The 14836-nt window shown below is 38.5% G+C and overlaps 2 protein-coding genes across 10 annotated transcripts in view; one reads left to right on the top strand and one right to left on the bottom strand.

Moving 5' to 3' along the window:
• The window catches only part of Kctd18 (potassium channel tetramerization domain containing 18), a 28206-nt gene extending 13444 nt beyond the window's left edge, over positions 1-14762 (top strand). For 2 of the 3 annotated variants that reach the window (XM_020173005.2, XM_074071353.1), the window contains exon 7: positions 1497-14762. In XM_020173005.2, the coding sequence (XP_020028594.1) occupies positions 1497-1998 (502 nt within the window). In that variant the 3' untranslated portion in view covers positions 1999-14762. The remainder of the gene's footprint in view (positions 1-1496) is intronic. The other variant, XM_074071354.1, reaches the window with a different exon arrangement.
• Spats2l (spermatogenesis associated serine rich 2 like) overlaps positions 11699-14836 on the bottom strand; it is a 160910-nt gene continuing 157772 nt past the window's right edge. For all 7 annotated transcript variants that reach the window (XM_074071347.1, XM_074071348.1, XM_074071349.1 and 4 more), the window contains one exon: positions 11699-12586. In XM_074071347.1, the coding sequence (XP_073927448.1) occupies positions 12194-12586 (393 nt within the window). In that variant the 3' untranslated portion in view covers positions 11699-12193. The remainder of the gene's footprint in view (positions 12587-14836) is intronic.

The following is a 14836-nucleotide window of genomic DNA, read 5'->3' as shown; positions in this document are numbered from 1 at the left end:
GTTAAAAAATCTATTTAGACTTAATACTTGAAATTTCCTGTAGCTTATTCTGAATTCCTTTCTCTTTCCTATTGCCTCTGATATAGCATTTTAATTTGATGGCATTTTCTTGTGTTTCTTGAAATTATTAGCATAAAATTCATTCCATATCTTTCACTATGTTTTAAATACATTTAAAATCATACATTTTTTTAGTGTCTAGGTTTTATTCATGGTCTTTAGATATTCTGATTTTTTTGATCACTTGTGGAATTTGGTTGATAACTAAGGAATTTCATACTACTTTCTTACTTTTGCCCTCTGGATCTCTCACAGAAATGCAGAGATGTGTATTCAGTTTTTAGTAGTTGACCATCTCTTGTCAAAACCCACCTTATTTCTCAAGGACACTAATGGTATTGTCATTACTTCTATTGCCTTTGAATTAACAGTAGCAAATAATTTTCGTGTCTAGAGTAATGTTTCTCAACTGGGGATGGTTTTATCCTCCAGGGGATATTTGGCAGTATTTGGAGACGTTTTGGGTTGTTACATTGTAGGGTGGGGAATGCTCCTGGCATCTTGTTAGAGGTCAGGGATGCTGTAAACATCTTATAATGCACAGGGAACACCCCCCACAAGAAAGAATTGTTTGACCAAAATGTCATTAGTGTCAAGGTCTAGATACTTTGATGTAGAGTCTAGTGGGAGATGCAGACAGAAAATAAAGCAGATGGGAATGGCGTATGAGACTGTCCTCTGTGTTAGCAATCTTTTCTCTAGGATTTCAAGAAGCATTGTTTTTGATGCATAACAAGATAATGATAATGATGACTGAGAAGTACTTATGAGGAGCCAGAGAAAGTGCAATTATGTTCAGTAGAGTTATAGGATTGAATATATTATATTGGCATTCTTTGCTACATGTGGAAATTTTCATATAACTGTACTACTATGATTCCATTTTTCTAAGAATGAGAGTGGGGGAATTGGGAGGGGAAGCAGTGGGAGGAGCTGGCAGGGTTTTGACAGTTTTCAGGTTATTTTTAGAAATGTTCTCTCTTTAGGCTGTTTATAATGAATGGCAAACTCAGATCAGAAGTCTTTGAAGGTCTGTCCAGAACTTCTCAAATTCAAAAACATCTAACCACACTGTGGCTTGGACCATTCTAGCAGTGCCCCCCAAAATGTGTTCACAACATGAAAATTTTACTGGCTGTCAAAGGTGACAGTAACTGAGTAATACAGATGAAGCAAAGTTCAATAGGCAAATTTACTATAGGCCTTCTCAGAACCTTTCATATGTCAGCATATGATTTTAAAAGATGAAGTTTGTATGCAAGTTGAAGCAGTCTATAAACTTTCTAATTTATGTATTGACCTAGGTGAGAGAAGAGAGATGACTCTTTAATTTTCAATGAAAGCCTTTTTGTTAAACCTGAAGGTAGACTTTGGAAACATTTTTATTAGTCACTAAAAATAAAAGTGCTGAAAAAGACATGCTTCTGTATTTCTAGGCGACTGATAACCCTCAATGAAGAAGAAGAAGGTGTGAACAAGGCTGGTCCTAAGCCAGTCAGATTTTTGGGTCCCTCCACAAGCACACAAATTAAAGTAAAAAACTCTGCTTCAGTTAGAGTGACTCCAGCCAATACTGTCCAGACTTCCTCTCAGGTGACAGCAAAACTGTCTCAAAGCAGCTGCTTTGGAAAAGCAGCTCAGTATTCTGTGTCCCCTGTGGGCATGGGAACATCTGGTTATTCTTCAGTTTCCCGTGGAACCCAAAACGCTGAAAATGGAGCCGCACACCCCCCTCCAGCAAAGGTGCTTCTCTCTGAGAAGAAGTCTACATCCCACAGAGTGATAAAACTGAAGAGGACTCCACTGTGTGCTGCAGTGCCTTCCTTCCACACCCTCACAGAGGGGAGGCAGGGCAGCTCCTCAGAGCTGGCTCCTCCGGAAGCTTCCAGCACTTTGGGTATGCAGACTGAAAATGACAAAGACCAGGCTGATGGATAAAAATGGTGGAATTGAGACTTCCCGTTTGCCTCAGAACATCTGTTACCTTTGATACCTATAAGTGACATTGTTTCTTGGTGCAATAGAAGGGAAAGCTTGTGTTTATGCTTAGGGTTATTTCAGGAAGAATGACTGTGTGAAGTAGGAAGAGGAGGGAGACTTTCTGTGGTTGGGGCTATATTTACTTCTCATTTTCCAAACTTTTAAAAACTTACATGTCCACGGGCAGTTTGATTTATGGTTTTAAATTTTTTAAAGTTTAAGTGGTTGATTGGTATTGAGGCAACAAAACAGTACAGCACAATAATCACTTCAGGAGTTCCCTTTGTTGCTGAAATATTAGGCACTTTTGTAAGGGTGTTTCTTGCAGCCCTGGGATAGGTGTGAGGTGTGGGCATAGATATTTCCCTCTGGTGTGATGAAGAGGATTGCATCAGTGCTGGCCTTCGCTGTATCACAACCAGTGTGAACTCTGAGTCTTAAAAGACAACATGAGACGACATGATGGAGGGGTAAAAAGATAGTAATTTGAGGTCCCACTTTGACTCTCATTTAACTGAGACTTTTTTTTCCTAAATTGACTTCTTTTACTCTCTTCTGTTAGCAGATTTATTGATATATATCACAAGAAGATTTCATGCAATAAGGACTACATAGCATGTTTTTGGAATTAGTTGTTAAAATATCATATTTTAATTTGAATAGTGAAGTTTTGAAAGTACTTTGAAAAAGAGAAGTTAAAAAAGTGTAACTAAAGTTAACATTTGTTCTTTAGAAGGGAGTATTGTAGAGTCATTCTGAATATGCAATATGATTTTGTGTATAAAATTTCCATACAACTTGAACTTAATATTTTTAAACAAAACATTTTTATTAATCATCTATTTTTTCATGACTATTCAGTTGTGTATGTTTACTCTTGCATGTTATGTTTTATAATTGAATCACATATTTCTACTTTGAGTGAGCAGTATACCTTCAGTATGTTAAAAAATAAGTTCTTTAGAGTAAAGCAAATATTCTCAAAATGTTACTTTTAAAATTAAAAAAAAGCTTTTCCATAAAAAGTGGCACTTTCTTTGACTATACTTTTAAGTCTTGAAGCCCTTTAGTAGTTTGAAAGTTTATATGCAAAGTTTGTTAGTTTATATCGGTTTTCTGTTTCTGCTTGCAAAATTGTTTTCTTGCCAGATTAAGTAGGAATTTTGGATAACTGTTCTTCTAACGGTACCTTTTTTAAATAGGTGGTTTATTTGGGTAGAAAAAGTAATGATCCATGGTGATATTCTCCTGTGGAATATATTAAGTATTCAGTCACTTTTTAAAAATGCTATTATAAAGAACCCAGGCATTCTTAAATTTAAAGACTAGTGAATTTTTGGAACTACCAATCGGACATTATTAGTATTACTTGATTTAGGATATTTTGAGTTACTAAATCATATGAGACAATTTTATACTAATAAACACATGTGATCTATATTTTATACATAATGAACATTTCTCTGAAGAGGAAACATCATGGCAATTCCCATTAGTAGCCTCCATTTCTTAGTATCAAATAGCTTAAGGGAAATCTATTCAGTACACTTAGACTTTGTAAGAATGTTTTCTTAGAGTAGTTATTAGAAGGTAGTGCCGCTGAGGTAGGAAAGGAACAGATGAGCCTTTACAGATAGCAGAGTAGTTCAATTCAGAATGTCCCAGTAACTTAAGTATTATTTGAGTGTAGTTTCCTTGGGTTTAACTTAATTTTATGTAAAATATATTATTTTGCTTGCTTCTTTCACCTTAAAATCCTCTTTCACCTTAGCAGACTCTCTAACTGTGAAAGAATGGGCAACTATCATAATCCATTGCTCTTCCTGGACAGAAAGGGGAAAAAAAAAGAAAAAAGGAAAGCTTTATAAATAGCAATATGAGAAGTAGGTGCATGCATTTGAATCAGGAGACACATGGCAATTCTTAATGGTAAGTAGGATATTTAAGTATTACTCATATAAAAAAATTGTATCCTTTCAGGTAATCTGTGTTGAAAACTGGTTTGCCCTGGTTAAATATGGCTAATTGTGTCATGGAGACCCCAAGGCTGGCAGTGATTTACTGAAGGATTTATTTTGTTTGCACTGCCTTATGTTATGATTTATGAACGTATTTTCATACATATATTATTTCTTTTTGGTTTCAGAACAACATCATAATGAAGGAATCTTTTCCTGGTTCTGAAACATCAAGAAAAAGGGGGTTCAGAAAAGTTAGGGCTGTACAATAATGATCACAATACTCTCATTTTAGCCCATAGTCTTGATTTCTGCAGAATGATGCAACATCAGTCAGACTAAAGGAAAAGCTAGGAGTAGGAATGAGATGGAAAAGCCTATGAACTTGCTTATGGGAAGTTTTTGAGCAGGAATATCTTAAAGCATTGGATTATGTGCTGTCTCTTGCTAGACAGAGACTGTCACTTCTATACCTGTAGGGACTGGTTCACAGGAGGTTTTCAATAAATTTCTGTACAGTTGAGGGCAACCCCAAGGTCCAAAATTATTTTTGAACATTTATCTGGTAGCAATCTTCAGGGTGTATACAAACTGATAGCTGACCTTGCAGAATTTCTATCAGGAGAACAAAGAACACACTAACGACCATATTGCTGTTAGTAACAGTTGTCATTGTTACATAGCCTGTCAAGTTATTGAAAGTAATTTACAGACATAGCACCTAGGAAAGTATCCAAGCCAATTCTTCCTTGATTTTGAGAGGAAACGCGGTAGTGTGGCCCTCCCCCAATCTGCTTGCTCACCTTTGCTGATGCAATTTCTTTCTCTTTTTAGCAAGTGCTAGCATTAGAAAACTTGATGACTCATTTCTGTCTGTGTTTAAATATGGTGCAGTTACTAGCCAGCTATGCGTTGATTTTTAAAGAAGGGGTTTAAAATTTACAAGCATATTTAGCTTTACCTAAGAAGTTGTTCATAGGAAACTTTTGATTTACATACCGTTTTGAATGTGTATGAAGGCCTGTAGTGGTAAGACGTTCTGTAAATGGAAGAATGCTAACATTTATATGAGTAGGAAGTTGTCTTATAAAGGATATTGCCTTATACCTTCAATCCATTTGAATAGCTTTAAACATTTGGTCTGATATTGATTAGATACTAAATAGCAAGTATGAACTTGATGAAATGAAGGGAAAGAACTTCCACTAAAGCAAATGAAAAGTTACTTCCAAATGACTTACATATGTGTATTCCTAAGTTCACTAGGAGCTTTTTAATTATGGAAAATCTTGTCATTTTCCCCTGTGCTGAAACTCTCCCTGAAAACTGTCAACAAGTTGCAGGTTCCTGAGTCAGTGAATAGGGGATGAGTGAGTCTTTGTTGAGGGCTGCAGTTAGCATGCAGGATTTTAAGCATGTAGTACAGCCAAGAAAAGAAACATCATGAATAGCTAACAGGAAAAAAAAATGGTTTCCAGCTGTTTCCAGAATTGCATATTCACGGAAGTTGGTTGGTGGTGCAGCCTCAAAGGGGCCATTTTCACTTACATTCCTGTCAGCCTCATGAAATACATATGGTTTACATTGTTACAGAAAAGCTAATTTTTCTTTGTTCACATGTGTGTTGTCTCAGACAGCCCATACACATTTCATATTTGCTAGCTGGATGCTTTCTGATGTAGGCCGTGGCTAAGACAAAAAGAATTTTACAGTATTCTTCCCTACTTGTTTATTTAACAGTTTTCATTTTATAATGTTGCTTCTCATATTTTCCTTTGCTTCTTTCATCCCAAAGCCCTCATTATCTTAGTAAAATTCTGCTGAGCTCCAGGTATGCATTTGGAGAGCCAAGGCTTAGAAGAGAAAGTTGTTTAAAAAACGAACATGTCGCAGAAATTAAGAGATACTATATTTGTGAAAGATGGGGAAAAGCAAATATTGCTTCCTTTTGCCAAGATTGCAGCTCTTTGAGGAACTAATCCCCTAATTTCGTTTGGATGATCTGGGGATCAGCTTGAATCTAGATAACAGCAGCAGCTTAAGGATATCAGAAATTGTACATTCAGACCCCAGGTATAGGGGAGGAATCACCATGTACAGACCTATTTGTGTTGTCTCTGTTCCCTTTTTCCAAATCCCTAAGTACCCTCTTGTCTTAGTCTCTTTGCTATAACAGTGTTTGAGACTTGGTAATTTATGAAGAACAGAATGAGTTTGTTACAAACTTGAGAAGTCCCAAGTTTGAGGGACCCACATCTGGCATAGGCCTTTTTGCTACTCTATCCCATGATGGAAGCAGATGGGCAAGACTGAAGTCACAACCTCTAGCTCTTTTATAACTCATTAATCCATTCATGAGAGCGGGGATCTCCTACCCATACACTTCTCATTAGGCCTTGCCTTGGGGATTGTTGCATTGGGGATTGTGTCCAGCATGTGCTTTTGGGGTAGGGGATATTCAAACCATGGAACCTCTAGATCACGTGTGTTTTTTTTTTTTTAACACTGGCACTATTGACATTTTGGGCTAGATAATTCTTTATCATTGAGATCCTGCTCTGCTCTGCAGGGTGTTCAGCAACATCCCTGGTCAACACCTCTGTGCCCCAGTTGTGACAATCGGAAACATCTCCAGACTTTTCCAAATGTCTCCTGCAGAGGGGTGTGTGTGTATGTGTGTGTATGGGGGGGTATCCCAGTTGAAAGCCATTGCTCTTAATTGGGTGAATTAACCTGAGCAAATCATTGTCTGTCCTAATTAGGGGTTGTGGGTAAGAGAACATTGTAACTGGCAATCGCAGGTACAGTGGGAGCCCTGCGAATTGAGGAGAATGATAAAAAGGATGTCTCAGGCCTGCCAATGAGAAAATCTATCCTCTTACCTCTCAATATCATTTCTGGTTTTGTACAATAGTATAAATATTGTGTTTGCTTTTACCCAATAAAAACTAAGCAATTACACAATGAAAACAAAGATGTATTCTTCCATGCATTTTATATGTTAGTTTATGTAATTCTATACTGACCCTATGGTGTTACAGATGGGGGAACTGAAGCACAAAGGTGTAAGGTGAGCTGCTTGACTTCTGGCATGAGGCAAAGCCAGGATTCACATCCATGTCCTCTTACTCCAGAGTCTGGACCCCTATGTGTTTGGGTGGGCCTGCTCTTGTAAAAGTTTGTTCTTTCCACACCAGAGATGATAGATGGGCCTTAATGTCTTTTGTATGCTGCATGGCTATTGCAAATTTTGTCATATAATAATCAGATACTCTTAAATTGCTAAGGGAATGCCTAGTTACCAGCTTTCACTCCCAAATTCATTCTTGATTGCCTGCTTGTCATACTGGAGCTGGACCCTTGTAAATACTTGTCTTTTGCCAGCTGGCATGACAAAAGAATTTTGCCCCTGGAAGGATGCTACAGTAGGAAGGGGCTTTTCATCCTGGTTTCATGAGCATCCCTGTGTTCTTGGTCCAGCAGGGTGTGGACCCCATTAAACACTGCCTGAACCAGCTTCCAGTTTGGTGGTTCTCCTTATAGACTGCCCAGGTAATTAGGAGTCTCCTTGAGCTGATGCCCATGCTGGATTTCCAGAGAATTCAGTGGCACCCCAATAGGTGGATTCTTGGTGAGTTGGCCAGCACCTCTGAGAGAAGTACCCTGTTGCTCTTCAGAACTCAGTGGGTAGCTTCCTGCTAGCCAGCCCCAGCCTGCTGCACCTCAGTGAGTCAAGGGGGCACAGCTACACCCTTCCCAGCAAGGTCTGAGTCTCAGCTTTGGTGGATGGGGCTAACGGAGGGAAGGCTCTTCTAAACTTGGTCTTCCCTTGGGTACTCTGCCTCTCCCCTACTTGTGACTATTCCTTTTATCTGGAATCCATATAATTCCATATGAATTTATAAAGCCTTCCCATCAGATTACTTGGGCTATTTTCTCCCTCCTGGAACCCATATAAAGGGCCAGGCATTACTCCCGGTACTTTGCGAATGTTAACTTGTTCGGTCCTTAAAACAACCCTGCTGAGATCAGTGTGATTACTTGGTTTTTCCCATTTTACCTACGGAGAAACCACGGAAATGAGATGTTTTCAAATTTGTCCAAGTTTATATAGGCCAGTAGATGGTGGAACCTGGATTTGAAATCAGGCAGATGGCCTTGGAGGGTCAGGACTTCAGCTGTTCTGCTGTCTCTTCCCATCTTCTCTATAATTGTTTTACAAAATTCTTGATTGCACAAGCCATTTTTGACTTCAGAATTTTCTGAACTTTAGCATTCATTTGTATCCTCTTTTCCTTCTAATCAGAAATTGAGTGCTTGCTTACTATATGTCAGGTGTTGACAGAAAGTAATGGCAAGGGAGTAAGTTATTGTCTGGCTTGTTACAAAACAATGGAATTTACAGACAGTATGTGATCTCTCAAATGACTAGGAATAGTTAAGTCTAATTCAAACTTAAGTATCAAGTTAAAAATAGGATAGAATTTCTTTTTACAGTTTTCTGTAGAAATTCCTTGGTTGTTGTCACAGTCATGGTTCTGAATATTTTGCCAGAAATCTACATACTTTTTCAGATAAACAGATTGGCTTTAGAATTTTATTCTTCTGTGAAAGTGGCATGTAGCAGTTTCTCCTGTGAAACTTGAACTTAGTGGTCGTGCCAGGAGCTCTTCTGAGGCTGTGAAATGAAGCAGAGTTCAGACAAAAGGGGCTTCTGAAAATTAATCCTAAAAAACTTGTAAGAAGATTGCGTGATGAGAGCCACACCATGCATTTTTCAGATAGTCTGACTAGATCCAGGCAGCCTGCCTTGCCTGCAGGGCTGCTGTAATGAGATTAAGCACTGCTTGGCCGATCTCCCTCCACTGAGGGGGAGCTGATTCCTCAAAACTATGAACACACAGAAAACTTTCTTAGGACTTACAAAGACTTGTTGAAAAAGAAAAAGGATGAAAAAAAATCCATATAATGGCTTATAAAAATAGCATTAAAATTGTGTTTCAGATTCTCACCTAAGTAACAAGAGAATCGTGGAACTGAGCAACTCTTCACGATTTTTTTGCACAAAATTAGAGCAATTAAGATGGCTCAGTATTTTCAGGACAATGCTGGAGAAATGTAGCAGCCTAGTTGAATTACCTTTTTTTTTTTTTTTGCTATCTGGGAGAATTTGGAGTCCTAGGCCTTCTCCCGTATTAGCATATATCTGTATCTGAGTTTTAGGTATGGTCTGAAAAGCAATTTTGGTTTTAGAGGAATAAAGGTGCCAATTTATATTTCATGGATTACTGTCTCTACAACGTGTTGAAAAACAAAAATTTTACCATTGCTTGACACAAGAGGGCACACTAAACAGGCAATAGCGTAGACAATTTTCAAAGGGATACAGGGCTGGGAGGGAGAACCTCTTTGTCAAAGATAGTGTGGAATTCAGGTGTCTCTTTATGTAGCTGGAGACCAGTCCCCCTCTCCCCCTGTCAAACTGACCTAGGAAAATGAATACATAGGCCCTTGATCCCCCCTTCGCATGACTAAATCAAGACTGAGGTACAAATCTAGGCCTTTCAAAAGTCAGAATGCCCATCTGTTACTTTAGCAAAAAAGCTTGCCTTTAGTCTAGTAATTTTTCCTATTAACCTATTTGATGTAACTTCTCTAAGAATGTTTAACTAGGATCTCTTTTCCTGAGGCTAAAATAATTGCACTGCTCTTGAACTGAGCTTTAAATTAGGTTTGTTGTGTTGCAAGTATCTTCCCCCAAACTGATTCAGTCTCCACTGAGGATGAATTTTGTAGTGACTTTTGTTTAACTTTCTATGCCTTGTTGTATGAAACACCCTGGGTACAAAGGATAGGCTCACTGGCACAGAGCTGGAACAGAGATTCTCAAATGAAATGTAAATTTGGGAATAAAACAGAGAGGTTTGGATTTTGTAGATGGAGTCTTGACTGAGATTTATATGGTACAATGTCAGTGAGTTTTGAAGTTATTTAGTCCTCATGGATATTAAATTGTTCTAACCTCCACAAGAAAAATGTTTAAAAGAGAAGGATCTGTTCTTCTAACTTTTGTACATTAAGTACAGAGAGATTAGAGTATTCCATAGCTCTTGGATTTTTAACAGTTAAGAACATTTTTAAAAGAATGGCAGAATATGACACAGATCTCTAGGATCAAATAGATGAAGACTAGATGGAATATTTCAATGCCTGACACTGGCACTAAAGGATTGAATTACCATTTTTAAAATGCAAATTAGAAAATGCTCACATGCCCAGGGTGTAAGACAAAAATCTAGGTAAAAAGATAATCAGGTTTGAATACTTTTTAGCATTCTTTTGTTTCTTTTCAGTGAGCTGGGAGGTTTGCTATGCTTAGGAATATGTCTGAGCTTTCTTAACTCTAGAGCAACTTGAGGGAGTGAGGAAAGTTAAGAGTGGTTGGATCTAACCTTGACAAAGGCAGGTACGTTCTTGACCTGGCACGTCCATTTTCTTTCCTGTTGCAAGAATGATCTGACTCATTTTTAAAGCTGTCACATTTCAACTGACATTTTTCAGGGGGTAAACAAAGTCTTGCACAGAAATTGTGTAAAATCCTTCTGACTTGTAATATATAAATTCAGAGCCTCAGATGGGATAAACAAAGATTGCAGTTCTGAACATTCATCTTTCTTATTTGAACAAGCAACTCTTCCTTCCTTCCTGGAATGTGACTTGACATTCTGAATTCCTATTAAATCTCTGGGTACACCCAGAGACTTCGGAAAGTGCTACAGAGAGAGCAAACATCCTCCTGTACTTGGCAAAAGAAGAAACAGATGCTTGCATGGCCTGCAGGCTCAGCTGCTCAGGGCTGCTTTGTGGACAAAAACCAGTGAACCTGGGATGCCAGAAACAATCTTAACATGGAACTGAAAAGTAGCATTTGCACTTGAAAGTAGTCAACAAGTCTATAGGACACATGTTGCTGCAATGAAAGCCCTGTAGTCAAACATAGGGGAACTGGGGCCTCTGATGGGTGGGCTACCTTGTATCCATTCTCATGCCCTAAGGTAACAGTAGCCCTTCTCCATATGGCCCAGGTGCTTCTGGGGAGCTAGCCCAGCTTGATATCGGGTGTGGACTCTGATTAGTCTATATGCTAATTAGTACCTCCTCAAGGATGGGCCTACAAGCAATGGTATGCAAGATCTTTGTTGGGATTTCTGAGAAAGACACTTGCTTCATACAGAGGCTACCTGGAGAGCTTCTCTTTCTGGACAGTTCAGAGTTAGACCTTAATCTAAGGACGGTGGCCATTGCACCATTCTGAATACAATGTCATTCCAAGGAGGACTGACAAGAGAAAGGAGTTGGAATCCTGATCAAATTGGACCCAACACATAGTTTGATACTGGACTTTTTTCATTATTGATTCAGTAAATTCTCTTTATTGCTTAACCTCGGCTGAACTGAAGTTTATGTTACTTGAAACCAAAATTACCAAATGCCATGTTCTTTCTAAGATGACTGGGGTGTGTATCACTTATTTGGAGCTAAAGGAGTATTATTTTTTAGGAAAGGGCACTTGTTTCAAGAGAAACAGTATTACACAGAACTTTGCACTGAAACCTCTAGTCTCTATAAAGTTTTCTCAAAAGTGCTTCAGAAAACACTCAATAATAAGGTAGACATCAATAAGAGAAACAAGCCAGGTGTCAAATGCAGCATATTTTAATTTGTTTCAAATAAAGCAATATATGTATATATATATTTTTTCAGAAAAACACCAGATGTTAAATTCTACAAAAGCACATGTGTCTTTAGCAGATCATGTTTGTCTGATCATTAAGAATAATTTTCAACATTAACTCTCTAAAGACAATCAATGGATTGACATCACGGCTACAATACAGGTTGCTAACTGAGCCTCTGATCTTCAGCCACATCTTGATTTTCCTAACACATGAGTAAATACTGCCTGGCTAAAATGCTGCAAAGTTGATGAGAAAAAGCGTCAACAGATCAAGCAAAGCCATGGAAGTTATGAAGCAAGCTAGAGCTGAGTATTAGAATTAGTAAAAATGATTAAGAGAGGATGACACAACCATACAGGGTTTGTATATTCTGATTGACTTTCTTTTGGCAGCGAATTGGGTCAGCACCTTGGGCAGGGAACCAAAACAGCAAAAACTGCTCTTTTCTCTCCTAGCTCAGGCCACTAACGTCACAGTCGGGACTGAGAGAACTGCGGCATCTGTGGAAACTTCTATTCTCGTGGGGCAGAGATTGCACTGTGAAACCCTACCAACGTGACCCCGGAAAGGCCTGGCCTCCGAGTTGTCTGGAGCATGCTGCCTTCGCCGGGGCTTTTCAGAATGCACTGGGGCCTCAGGGGTCTTTGTCCCCAAGGGGGCCTCTTGATTTTTGGCACCACCTTTGTTTTTGGGACGGAAGCCATTGTGCGGCTGTCTTCTGTGTTCATGCCGGTTGTTGCCCTTCACCATCAGATCGGCTTCATTAGCATTGCCCTGTGATTTGGCAGGACCATTTAGCCTGTTATGATACTGTGGATTAAATCTTCGTCTTTGGCTAGAAGGTCCATTCTGCCAAAAAAGAAAAGAGAAAAGTGTCAAGTATCAGGAAACCACAGAATACACCAGTTGGCATCAGGGAAACCTAATCCCTGAGCCTCAGGTAAGTTCTTTTTTTATACCCCAGAAGAATATGACAGCATGTAAATGAGGTTAAGTTGATACAGTCTTGTAAATGGAACTGGAAGAAAATTACCAATCTTGAGAGAGAGATTGATAAAACATAAGACAATCAAAAAGTAGACCACATACAGCCTGTAAAGTGTGCTTAAAATATAACAAGAAATGTACACAGGGCAGGGCAATGATGGTTCTCTACCAGGAAAATTTCTGAGACATTCTGTATATTCTATATATGAAAATTCTAAAATTCTCTATAGCAGTTTTCCTATTATTTCAAAATAAATATCATAGTTTAGGAATATTATCTTAAGCAAACACAGAGATGAGGTGTAATTAAGAGATCTTGGTGGGATGTAGAAGGTAATACATATGTTGACAGAGGTAACTAGTTCTTTAAACTTTCTGTAGCTCTAAACTAACCACTTTTGAAGCCACATATTGAAGTCATTCCTTCAACTAATCAGTAGCCAAAACCATAAATAGATGAGCAGTAAGGAAGCAATGGATTAAGTCTGTCCTACACAAATGAAAGATTTCTGGATTCCTTGAGGTCAGTTGCCAACATTATTGAGTGCTTCAAGAATGCTGTCTCATTTATGATCACAGTCACCCTTGAAGACAGATGCTATTTGCTTCACTGCATTGATTAAGGACAATGAGTTTAAGGGACTTGTCCAAGAGTTGCAGTTAGAAAATGATGGAACCATGCCCACTTTATGTACTGTTTCATGACAAGATTCACAAGCAGGTTGTTGCACGAACATAGTCCTGTTTTTAAAAATCAAGCTTCTATCATTAAAACATGTAATTTTAGGAGTTATAAATATATACGGTTCTTGCACTATGACTGCTTTAAGGCACACCACCCCCAATAATCCAGGATTTAGGACAAAAGTACAAATGTACACCCATGTACCATTTGTCTGAATGTTTTCTTTTCTTGCCTCTGGCTATGTCCTACATGGTGAGGGGTCCTTGCACACATGAATGTGGACACTCTACCCCCATACCTAAGCTCACCCTGTTTCCGCAGCAATCACCCTTTGGATGTAGGACTGTGCAGACAGGTAGTGTGGTCTGCCCTCAAGGTCAGATATCCAGGGAAGTGGCCCAAACAGATCCTGAGAGCAGCTCAGGGCCATGTGAAAATAGAATTCCAGGATCTTTGGAGCATGTTCTAAAAGGGAGATTGCAGATTCTGGGTGGTCATGTTTCCTCAATCTCACTCACTAAGTGAGGGAGAGCCAGAAAAGGGTTACTTAGGGAGGGAGGGCCAGAAAGGGTTACTTAGGGAGGAAGGAAGGCCAGAAAGGGTTACTCTGAAGTACAAGGGCCCTTCTAGCCCTTGTACTACAATGTTCTATCTTAGATATATAAGCATATTTCAGCTTAAATGAAGCCACCAGTGCTAAAGCATTGAGATGAAAAAGTATAATAGCATTTAATCTGGACTCTTGTTTAAAAAGAAATTAAGAAAAGTAAATTCTCAGATTAAATTTTAGACTTGATTTTAGCATGGTCTTATAATGAGCAAAGAACAAAGCAGTGAAGATATATTTAGCCTACAAGTAAAACTGATTTGATAAACTTTACCTATAAATATATAAAATGCTTCTTGTAAAAGTGCTATTTTAAAGCTTATTAGGACATGCAAGACCGAGAAATGTCTGTCAGTCTGTCAGTGTCATAAATGAGACTGAGACAAAAAGACCCAACAGGGCATCTGTTAGACAATCAGCATTTTGGAATATTGAAAAAGTATCAGATATCATTAACACTGTCTTATAGCATGCCTGACTTCCATTCCATAAAACCCCATGTCTTGTTCATTCACTAGCCATAAGGGAGAAATCACCTCTCAAAGACATAGTGGAGAATCAGGAGAGAAGGAAGATTGTATTTTTAGAGATCATGGTGGATAAGAATGAGTAAAGTCATTTTGAAATCCCATGAGAAGATGAGAGAAGTTTGCACTAACTGTGGCCTCTTACTGATACACTAAACATAACTGGGAATTAAATTATTTTTTTTAAAAAATAAATGCCATTTTTCCTGTCACTAATAATTTCAGTGGTGCAGTTCTGAATCTTGTTCCTGTGTGAGTCCCTCCCAGTAATGGGTCGGTAATAGGGACATGGA

The sequence above is a fragment of the Castor canadensis genome, chromosome 4 (genome assembly GCF_047511655.1).
Source record: "Castor canadensis chromosome 4, mCasCan1.hap1v2, whole genome shotgun sequence".
In the NCBI taxonomy this organism is placed as follows: domain Eukaryota; kingdom Metazoa; phylum Chordata; class Mammalia; order Rodentia; family Castoridae; genus Castor; species Castor canadensis.
The sequence above is the reverse complement of the archived record's forward strand: the minus strand, read 5'-3'. Positions and strand labels throughout refer to the sequence as shown.